Below are 11,729 nucleotides of genomic sequence, written 5' to 3'. Positions count from 1 at the left end.
TCATTTATCAAAATATTTGAATTTTTTGTAAAACCGGTGTTTAATGTATGAATTCATCCACTTATTGAGTTGTGAACTTACTATGTTGTTTTCATTCTTTTTAGAGAATCGAGATTAGGTGGAATTGATGATTTTTTTCAAATTCTTAGAACGGAGCCACTACCACAAAATAGATATATGGGGACGGTTATTTGGGGACGGTTCAAAACTGTCTCCTTTGCCTCCTCAAAATTACTGCAACGTGTTCAGTGCCTGAAATCACACATTGACTCCAATTAACACAAGAATTTATGAAGAAAGATGATTTATACTAGAAGATAAATTAAAGTTATAATTATGTGCATCATTGTTATAAATTTTCTCAGGTTAAGGCGGATCATAGTATTTTATTGCATTAGTAAGGTTTCTATTAATTACACTACCACAAAATAGATATATGGGGACGGTTATTTGGGGACGGTTCAAAACTGTCTCCTTTGCCTCCTAAGGGAACGGTTGTGTGACGGTTACAATCGTCACAAAAAAGTCTAAGGCAACAGTCCAAAATAAAGTGTTGGCCTTGAATTAATATTAAAAAAAAAATTTAGTAGGCTAAAGGGACGGTTTTGTAAAAGACTCGCGCCCAAACTTTTTTAACAAAATTTATTTTCTTTCTCAGAACCGCCTGACCCGAACTCTAAATTTTCTTCACCCGATAGTTTTAGGGTTTCTCATCTTCCTCTCCTCTCGTCGAATCCTCTCCTCTCGTCGACTCCCCCGTGCGCCGTCCGTCACTTATCTCCTCTCGTCGACTCCCCCATCCGCCGCTCTCTTTTTTCCTCTCGTCGACGCCTCCGTTCACCGCCGGCCACCTTCACTTCGTCAGTTCGCCACGCCTCCCCCGTTAGCCGTGCCTCTCGTCGCTATCCCCTCTCTATCATGTTGTGATTTGGGGTATATCTTTCTCCTTTTCAGTCATGGGTTTCAATTTTTTTCCTTTTTCTCTATTTAATGAAAATTTTATTTGATTTTACAAATTAGGGCTTTGTTGTTTTGGTTGATCATTGAAAGTGGTTGAAAATTCTACATCCTTACTGGACAAGGTTATTCCGCAAAATTGAATTGGTATATGTTTTTAATTTTTGTTTAAGATAATTTATTTTTTCTATTTTTTCTGTTTATATATGCTGCTGTAGCCTTCGGTTGATTTACATACTAGAGTTTATCACTAACAGAACAAACATATGGTGACATACTGCATGGTAGCAATAAAAATGTTTTGACGGGTTCAAAAATGACAAACAAAGACTAAAGACACGGCCAAATACTATACCTGAAATAGAATTTAAAGCCTTGCTCAAATTCTGGAACTCCGAACAATCAAAGGTCAATTATGCTTCACAACAAGCACTCTTCTCTATATTATCTGTTTCACGCATGTTTGCAGGAAGCTTGGTGGTATTATGATTAGTTAAGTTATAATAATAATTTTTATTAGGTTCACTTCTAAATTCACTTCTTAATTAGTGCTATGTATTTTTATTTAAAATTTTCTGTAAACCTTTTTCTTGTTATTCCTCAGAGGTAACTACAAATGATTGACTACCTAGAGTTGGGAAAATGTATAAACGTGGAAATAATATTCTAACAGGCTTTATCCCTATAAGCTTAAAATATTAGCATGCTGAGTTAATAACTAGGATAAATAGTCTATTGTTAGTGTTCCTCATCTAATAAGATACTCGTGCATGATGCACCAGTAATTCACCAGTTCAGAAATCATATATATATTTTGCTCATAATGTATAATTCAGTGTGATTTCTAATTAAAGAATATATTTGAGTTCCTCAGATACATATAGGAACACAATAACATATCATTTGCTAATAAAAATATGTTTCAGATTGTGTTAAGAGTTGTCGAAGCATGGAAGAAGTCAGAAATGTTTACCTACCTGCTTTGTTAACTATGGACATTCAAGTAATACCAGAAGCTGCCATTTCTAAAGTAGGAAAGGAATTGGCAAAACTTTGTATAATATAGTATAGGTTTATGAATGTTAAGTTACACTAAACCCCCATGAACTTCCAGTGTTCTGCAGTATTAATCAGTAATAATCAGAGTGGGTTTAAAAGAAGTTTCAGTTATTGTTAAATTGAAACAGACATGTCCACAAATTTTACACGCTATCTTCCAAAACCTGCCATGAAACTCATTTTTGTGTATATTGTATGAATTTGGTACATTATTAATCAGTAATTGCAACTTTACTTTCTAAAATAATACTACATTTCTATGTAAATGCTCAATTTCCTGAGATTGTAGTTGGTCCTAGGAATTCTGTATCTGATGATCTGTGATGATCTGACTAAATGCATATATCAGCCACTTCAAATGCTCATGTTGAACATGGGACTTGCACCCGAGTCTCTTCAAAACAATGTTCATGCAATATTGACTGGAACATCTAGCAATTAAGAAATAGCTTTCAACTTTCATATAATTAGTTCTTGTCTTAGCTTTGAAGCCTAGAGTAGTTCAACTAATTAATAACTGTAACATTGCTTTATCATGCTTATAGCAATCAGGATTATAAGATATGTGCTTGATTCTTGAAATTTGTTTTTTTCTTTCTTTTGCACTGAAAGCTATTAGGCGATGGCAATTCCTGTTACAAACTTCATGCACATACGAAACTCAAGTTGACACTAATAAAAAGAGGAATAAGTTACATATTTATTGCATTAATTATCTAATACAGGACTGTGGTTATAGGACTTACATACAAGAGTTACCCATGTCTCTTCCGGTGTCTCTCATGTTACTGCAGTTATAGGACTTACATACAAGAGAGGCTGATATCTACTGTTTCATTCATTTTGCAAAATCCAGGTTTTGCTTTAGTCAATTGAGAGAAACATGTCTTTTTTGTTCCTGCGGTTATAAATTTTATAAATGCCACAGGAAGTTGCAAAATAACAAATGCTCAATAAGGATCTAAATTCTCTCTCGTCTTTTCAAATCAACCGGTCCTAACATTTTTATAGCTTTAATTAAATAGAAATCCATCTTTTAAACATAACAACAAGCAATCTAAGTAATTAGCCATCCTTCAATACAGTGAAGCGACACAAGACACAATATACTCCTCACAAGAAACAGTATAAATTATGTGCTTGCCTTAGTAATTCCAAATTGCAAATATACTAACATATAACACTCGAAGAACAGTGACTACAATTGCAGCGTACTATTATTTCCTAACATTCACAGCATCCACCATCAGCACTTCCACTTCCAGTCATGTTTCCTAACCATTTTGAGGCGCTCCAGACCGAGCATTGGAAGATCCAGGTACATTAAATTGCCAAGAATTGTATCCCTGAGATGATGAAGTACTCGTTGTTTGCCTCATCCATCTTGTACTACTATCAATTATTGAATTCATACTTACAGGAGTTATAGGCTCGTTTATCGTTTCTTGTTCACTCGTTTATCGTTTCATACTAATGGTCTGGTTGTTTTTTAAAATCCACGTTCCTTCTATATGTGTAGAAAACAAGTGAGACCAACAAAGCAAATCGTGAAGGTCTAGAATATATGCACACTACGGGGACAATAAGTTTTGCGAGGATTCGCAAAAAAATGGTATTTAAAAATTTTTTTAGTGTTACTTATTAACTGCATCCTTTCATTTTGTTTGTTTTTAATGTATTTATCAATATTTTAACTATCATGTCTTTATTATAGGAAAATGAGTTGGGAAGACCTCCAAGTGAAGCTGAAATGTTTATTGAGACCCGTAAAAAGAAGATAAATCCACAAGGAGAGAAAACAATCAATTTGATAGTAAGAATGTGCCATATTTCCTAAATATTAATATTCATATATTGCTTTTTAGGTCCTAATTTTCATATAACATGCATAGCAACTAAATATAAATTTTGCTAATGCAGGGTGCTTTAGAAGAACTCAAATCTCAAGATGAAGATGATGATGCATGGGATTTAGTCAAGAAAGATGAACATCCTGGACGTGTACGTCTTAGGGGGAGGGGTGTCACTAAAACCATGCTCCAGAATAAAAATAAAAAGATCATGGATCCCTCGGAGCAAGTTCCAGAATCTGTTGTTCAAACTATATCACAAAAAGTTGAGCAAGAGTTGACAAAAAAGTTTGAAGAGCAGAAGGCAGATTTGGTTCATGGTTTCGCTGAGCTTTTGACTGAAACACTTGGGCAAACAATTGATCCGGCGGCTATTGCAAGACTTATTGCACGCACAAGATCACCTGAGCAAGGTGGTAGTGCTCGAAATCATGATCATCCTCGCTCATCTGCAAGCAGCCATCAGCCACGAAATGAGGTAGTTTTTTCTTTTGTTATATCTTTCTTTTTCTTTTTTGTGTATTATGACAACTTGATTTGGATTGGTTGCTTCTTAGTTCGCCCGAAATGAGGTGTTATATACCTAAATATGATCGTCATGCAATAAGTTATGACTCTAAAGAGACACATACAGTCCATTTCATGCAATAAGTTATGACTCTAATGACCTTTATCCTTCTATCATCCGTGTCTCTTCTATTCTACTTGTGCTTACTCTTAATTTCATTATATAAGTCATGGTTTGATCTTGAATATAGGGCCTCGATCCCATTAATTAAACCTCAGTTTGATCTTGATAATTTCTATGTTGTAAATGACTTGATAACTTTATACATTTACTTTGAAGGGTTTAATACTTGTGCTTACTCATCTTTTTATCTTGATGTACGCAGGAAAACATCTGAAGATCCATGCTTGTCGCTCTTTGGGGGATTTATTTGTTGTGAAGATTTAGAACTTAATCGTCTCAATAGAGACATTTTGACCTTTTGATTAAGTAGTAGCTCTTTGTTTTAATCATGGAGGATTTGTGATATGTGCTTAATTTGGTAAGTTTGTGTGTAAAACTTGTGAAGAATTATCTCAATCCTATTGCTATAATATTGTTCTTCGTTGTAATGAATTGTTCATTATATTAAGGCTAAAGTTTGGTTAGTTTGTGTGTAAAACTTGGACTATTGTTTCTTTGTATGTGATGGACTGATGTGTGATATCTGGGTGATTTGTTTTGATCAGTAAAAATGAAAACCGTCCCCTTTGGTATAAAAATCATCCTCATAGATCACAAACAAAACCGTTCCCATAGACAATATAACTGTCCTCTTAGGTCAAGCTCGAAACCGTCCCCCTTGGTATAAAAACCGTCCCCATAGAAACCGTTCCCTTTGCTATCAAATTGTTCCCATTGCTTAGAACCTAAAAACCGTTCCCCTTGCTATCAAACCGTTCCCCTTGCTTAGAACCTAAAAACCGTTCCCCTTGATATACAACCGTTCCACTTGCTCTAAACTAAGAACCGACCCCTTAGCACAACCGTTCCCTTATGGTACTATTGGGGACGGTTTACAAATCGTTGCACTAGGAGCATAAACCGTCCCATTAGACCTACGGGCACGGCTGCAAATGAGACGGATGTAGAAGGTTGCAACCTAAAAACCTCGTTCCGCTTGATATATCAACCGTTCCACTTGCTCTAAACTAAGAACGACCGCCTCCTAGCCCACAACCGTTCCCTTATGGTACTATTGGGGACCGGTTTACAAAATCGTGTGCATCTAGGAGCATTAAACGTCCCATTAGACCTACTGGCACGGCTGCAAATGAGACTGGATGTAGAACCGTCCCCATAGACCTAGCTAGTGTGACGGTTTCCATGCCTAAGGTGACGGTTCAGAACCGTCCCCATAGGCCTCAAATGTGGTAGTGAGCAAGGAATAAAATTTGGAATTGTTATTATCTTCTGGGTGAAGGTTGAATAAAGTCTTTGATGCTTAGTTGATATTGAGAGATTTGTAATAATGAGATTTTTCCTTTAGGTTGAGTTTTATTTCAAGTTGAGGATTGTTATATCAAGTTAATTGGATCAATGTTGATTTTTTGGATTATAGAGAATATTTACTGTTGGTGTTAGATCAATGAAGATATTATTTTAATAGTCTTTTAATGAATGCATATTTTGGAGGATTTTTCACAGGTTTAGTCTGGCTCCAATATTCCTTTTAGGTTTGTAATTTGGGGTCATGACACGCATGAATAAGTCTAACATGTAGAATAAGTAATATGGAGTGGGTAGCTGGAACTAAACACGCATAATTAGGTTTTAAGGTTAGAGTATAATTTTTTTTTAGCTCAGAAGTTTGGGCCCTACATATTTCATCTTTAGTTATTTGCACATGCTTTTAAATTGAAAAAAAATATAAATTTTTTAAACTATTGCTTCTTCTTTTCTATTTTCCATACGTACACATTTTTTAATGGATATAAGCATACAAATAACTTATACTAATGACTTATAGCATATGAATTTTTGAAAATTAGATAATCTGAATTGGATTTTTTTTTCTAATAGTTTGAAATTCAAAAGAAGGGGTGGACGATTGTTACTCAAAATTTAAAATTCAAAGTAAGATAGTTTACCAGCATTTCTGTCACAATATTCCTCTTTATTTATAAAATTCTATGGGAAAAAGAGAAAAAGAAATGTCAGCTTGCTAAATGAGCTGATGGATATTTTTTATTTTAAAATTTTGATTTAAAATTAGATAGTTTAACCATCAATTTTTTTGTAATATCTCTCCTTACTTATAACATCTATAAAAATTAATATTAAAAACTTTTGGTGCTCCATTTATGATTACAACACTGGAAATATATTTTTGATGTAGGAACTATTAGATTTTGCTAGCTGGCAAGGTCATATAGTTGATATTTTAGTATAAAAACCTTTAGATTTGATATGAACTATAGAGTACATTGAGTTAAACCATGCAACATGAAGCAATCAAATAAAACATCTTAGATAGATAAGATATGAGGCATTCACATATTGATTTAATCTAAAATAATCTCACACTTAAACCTTACTTTTGTGATGTTCGCATTAGAATTTCAACTTATTAGAAAAGTATATATAATTTTAAAATATCCTTAAAATATCTTAAGAATCCAAATATTTATTCCTAGAATTATCTTAAAAACCGATAATAGACTCAAACTTGAGCAAGTTTCCCAAATTACAATAGTTGACAGGGATTTTCGGAAACAAACCCCATATTTAAGGGGGATTAAGTGACAAAATTTCAAGGGCCATCCCAAAATTTCTGCTTAAAGCGGGGGGGGCTTAACAAAATGCGTCAAATTTTAGGGGTCCGGTTTTCTTCATCATTAATAACATGGGAGGGTTTTTTAAAATTAACCAATGATTTTACGTAGAGAGGCTTTTTACGTGATCTTATACACACACACATATACATATATAAGATATTTTAATTATGGATAATTATAATCTAATAGTTTTAATTTGATGATAATTTTAAGGTAAATATAAGATTAGGTGTCCACATTCATCTTCCACTAGGATGAAGGGATGTCTAGATACTTATGATATGACATATGTTAATTTTTTTGGGAAAAATGCCTCTAGCCCCCAAAACGTGCCAGAACGTGCCGGCCTCCAAAACTTTTTCAACGGGTGCTTTACCCCCAATAAGCACCACGATTTTCTCCTAGCCCCCAAAACAAGCTCCCACGTGAAACACCGTTTAAAACTCACATGAACTGCGCAAAATACACTTCGACAGCTTGTAATCGTCACCCTTGCAAGTCCGAAATCTAGGATTAATACTGTAGTATTAAATGGTGAATAGAATATGGTTTTTTTTTTTTGGGGGGGGGGGGCCTATTTTCCTCCAAATTATTACCATATCTAAATCCCCTACCACTGAAATCATCTCCTCCCCATTTCCTTACCCCAACTACTCTTTCTCCTTAAACTTAATTCTCTGTAATAAATACTCTTTGATTCTTCAACTACTCCCTTACTTAAAATGATGGGTGGATCCCTTCTTTATGTGGTGACAAAGGTACAAAGCAACGAAGAGGGTGACAGTGTATTCGTCGTTATCAAAGAGACTACAAAAATCATCAGCTTGAAATATCAAGTATCACAAAGGCTTAAAATATCAATGCAATCTCTTTCACTGAAGTTCATATGCGAAAGGGAAAATAAATTTAGTATTTTAATTAACAATGATGAGGACTTGAGTTTGATGTTCGAGTATTACTGTCGTAATAGATTTTCAGACACAAATTTGTATGCTACCTCCGCTGGGGAATCCTCAACTTCTCAGAACACACAAACTACGCTAGAAAATGTGTAGACATTAGGCATTACACTTTAGATTTCCTTATGCGTTGGCTGATAGGTTATGAGTCGGTTGTTAACCTTATGCATTGGTTGCTGAGGTTATGAGTTGGTTATCAAGGTTACGGACTGGTTGTTAAGGTTATGTATTGTTTGGCTTATTTTATGAAATAATTTTAAGATTTTTTCTAAGGTTATGAGTTTGCTGTTACGTATACTAGTTGGTTGCAATGGTTAGACGTTTGTTGTTAAGTATACGCATTTGTTGTTAATGTTACGGGTCCGTCGTTAAGGATATGAGTTTGTTGTTAAGGTTAGGAGTTCGTTGATGAGGTTATGTATTTTTTTTACTTCTATAGGACTATCCTAACAGAAAATTTGCGATGCGTAGCTACCATGCTCACCCAAACATGTAATGATGAGCGTATTCCTAATGACAATCCCACTAGCGACTCGATCATGCTGCTGGAAGACACGATTAACAACCAAACAAAGATCCTAGCTGAGTGGTACATAGTCATACGTGAAATTAGACAGAAATGATAGCGTTGCTGAAGTTAGATTAACACTTCAATACTATTCAATTGCTAAAAGGTTCGAGTATGATTTTTACCACAATGAACAAAGACGTATAAGAGTCCATTGCCGATTCAGGCACATGCAGGGTTGCCCTTGGATGTTGTTTGCTTTCCCACTCAGAAATTCGTCGATCATGCCTATAAAGAATTTTTGTTCTACCCACACCTGTGGTCAACATGGAGCTAGTGCTGACAACTCAATGGCATCAAGAAAGTTCATTGCAGGCTCAAATACAAGCTGTTTTGAAGGTTATGCTAGATCTTCGTACAGTTGATATCAAGAACGACAAGCTCTCAAATTATGGCATCAAGATTAACTACACTAAAGCGTGGAAAAGCAAAGAGACAGCTCAATAGGACCTGTTCAGTGACGATGATGAGGCTTACAATTCACTGAGATGGTACATTCTTTTCTTCTTATGTTTTAGTTATTAAGGTTACGTATTGGTTGCTAACTACATATATTAGTTGTTAAGGTTATTGGTTGGTTGTTAAGAATACTTGTTGGTTGTTAAGGTTGAAGATTAGTAGTTATGGTTATGAATCTATTGCTAAGGTTACCACTTTATTGTTATATTTATGCATGTATGAAGCCATAGTTCATGCAACTAATCCAGGAAGTCATGTTGCTATTGATGCTGATGACGGAAGGTTTAGGCATTTGTTCATAAGTTATAATGCCTGTATTGAAGCGTTCATTGCTTGGTGTAGGCCTCTCTTATTTTTGGATGGAATATTTATTAAAGATCGCTACAGAGACATACTACTTAGTGCCACTGGATATGAGGGCAATCTGGGAATATTTCCTCTTGCTTATTGCATATAAGTCCAGGAGAATGAGGCTAATTGGATATGGTTCTTACAAGGATTGTTGATGTTACTGTATGATAGGGAAAAGCCTTACAATTCTCCACATCAACTGATAATGATTTCCGACACCGACAAGGGTATTAGGGTAGCAGTCAAGGAATTCTTTCCAGATGCTTTCCATTCAAGGTGTGTTTTGCATCTAATCAAGAATTTCAAAAAGAAGATGAAGGATTTTGGACACAAGGCAAATGTCGCCCAAATATTGGGTTATTTATTACAATCTACGGCTTATAAGTACACAATTTCTGAAATGAGATGATTACATGAAAGAATTGGCATCGATCGATCATAGGGCTTACGTTACTGCGATGGAACACTCCCGGAGAGATGGGCAAATACTTATTTTCCTGGTATAAGGTATGATAGGCTACAGTTATGTTGTTAAGGTTATGTTTCGGTTGTTAAGGTTAGAACTTTATTGCTAATGTTAGAGTTTTATTATTAAGGTTAGCCTTTGGTTGTTAAGGTTAGACTTTGGTTGTTAAGTTTAGAGATTTGTTGTCAATGTTACGGTTTTATTATTAAAGTTAGCTTTTGGTTGCTAAGGTTAGAGATTTGTTGTTAAGTTTATCCTTTTATTGTTAAGTTTATTTTCGGATGTTAATCTTACTTCTAACTTTGCAGGTATAGCCATGTTACTTCAAATGTTACTGAGTCCTTCAAGAGCTGGATAAGAAAGGCATAAATGTTGCGAATTTTACCTTTATTTGAGATGATATGGAAGCAAATCATGGAGCGCATGCATGAAAGGAGGCTAATGGCAGTGAATTGGTCTGGATACTTATGTCCGGAAGTGGAGATAGTGTTGAGTGAAAATATTCACCATGGTAGCTGTTTGACTATTAAACATTCGACAGAAGATATTGTGGAGGTCGAGTCCAATAAAATGTGTCGTGTAGATTTGAAGAATCGGGCATGTTCATGTAGGGCTTGGGACATCACCCGCATTCCTTGTAAACATGCGTGCGTTGTAATTACATGGATGAGATGAGATATTTAACAATATTGTGATTGGTTTATGACTGCTGACGCATTCATAACAAGTTATGCACCGATCCTCTTTTCTATCCCAGATTATGAGAAATGTTTTTTACCACCAAAAGACCGATTGTTAAAGCCTCCTCTCACCCAAAAAAGACGGGGAAGATCATGTACTAGACGAATAAACAATAGGTCGCTAAACACCCGTCCTGTTAAGTGCTCTTGATGCAACATGGAGGGTCACAGTCGTCAAACTTGTAACGAGCCTATATAGTTCAGTGTTTTATTCTTAGGGTTATGGACTGGTTGATAAGGTTACTGTTTGGTTATCATGTTTACAGATTTGTTGTCAAGTATATCATTACAAGTGTTAAGGTTATGGCTCGGTTGTTAAGGTTATAACTTGGTTGTTAATTTTATCGCTTGAATGTTAAGGTTACTGTTATTCACTTGCACTTGGTTGTTAATGTTACCGAGATATTTGTTTTGATACTGTATTCAATGCATTTTATAGTTCCCAAGGCAGGAGAGTTATGATAACATGAACTCCTATCTATTGCCACCTTCCACGCAGCAAGCTCACCATCCCTTAGCTTGTTCCAAGATAGGACAGTTATGATACCCTTTCGCCTCATTCTTTTCTCTTTAGCTTTCCATCACCGCCAATCTTCCCTCATCCTAAGCCCCCCCTCCAATCAGCCTCCGTGAGCTTTCCGTGGTATAAATGGCTTTCTCCAGAGAGCTTTCCAAAACAGGACAATTATGATATAAATGACTTTCTCTAGAGAGCTTTCCGTGAGCTTACCAGGCTTACCTAACTTTCTGATAATTTCTTTCTGCTTTGAGCCAAGATTCAAAAGTACAGTGAAGTCTTATTTCTCTAAGTTCTATCAGCGGTGGGTGAATATAAATGACTTTTTCCAAAGAGCTTTTCGTGAGCTTACCAGGCTTACCTAACTTTTTGATAATTTCTTTCTGCTTTGAGCCGAGATTCAAAAGTACAGTGAAGTCTCATTTCTCTAAGTTCCATTAACTGTGGGTGAATATAAATAGCATTCTCCAGAGAGCTTT

The 11,729-nt window shown here is 35.4% G+C and overlaps 1 protein-coding gene across 1 annotated transcript; it reads left to right on the top strand.

Moving 5' to 3' along the window:
* On the top strand, nucleotides 1,261-5,021 carry LOC109820158. Its single transcript, XM_020386259.1, has 5 exons — nucleotides 1,261-1,365; nucleotides 3,536-3,628; nucleotides 3,731-3,829; nucleotides 3,937-4,344; nucleotides 4,760-5,021. Exons 2-5 carry the CDS (start codon nucleotides 3,581-3,583, stop codon nucleotides 4,769-4,771), a joined length of 567 nt encoding a protein of 188 aa, XP_020241848.1. The 5' UTR covers nucleotides 1,261-1,365; nucleotides 3,536-3,580; the 3' UTR covers nucleotides 4,772-5,021.

This window comes from Asparagus officinalis, chromosome 8 (assembly GCF_001876935.1).
Source record: "Asparagus officinalis chromosome 8, Aspof.V1, whole genome shotgun sequence".
Lineage (NCBI taxonomy): Eukaryota > Viridiplantae > Streptophyta > Magnoliopsida > Asparagales > Asparagaceae > Asparagus > Asparagus officinalis.
Note: the sequence above shows the minus strand (reverse complement) of the source record. Positions and strands in the feature narration are given on the sequence as shown.

What these genes read in the sequence shown, in the direction of transcription:
- LOC109820158 (XM_020386259.1), top strand. Translation starts at nt 3,581, where the DNA reads ATGCACACTACGGGGACAATAAGTTTTGCGAGGATTCGCAAAAAAATG. An exon ending in CGAGGATTCGCAAAAAAATG is followed by an intron (nt 3,629 to 3,730) that starts GTATTTAAAAAT and finishes TCTTTATTATAG; the next exon opens with GAAAATGAGTTGGGAAGACC. An exon ending in AGAAAACAATCAATTTGATA is followed by an intron (nt 3,830 to 3,936) that starts GTAAGAATGTGC and finishes TTGCTAATGCAG; the next exon opens with GGTGCTTTAGAAGAACTCAA.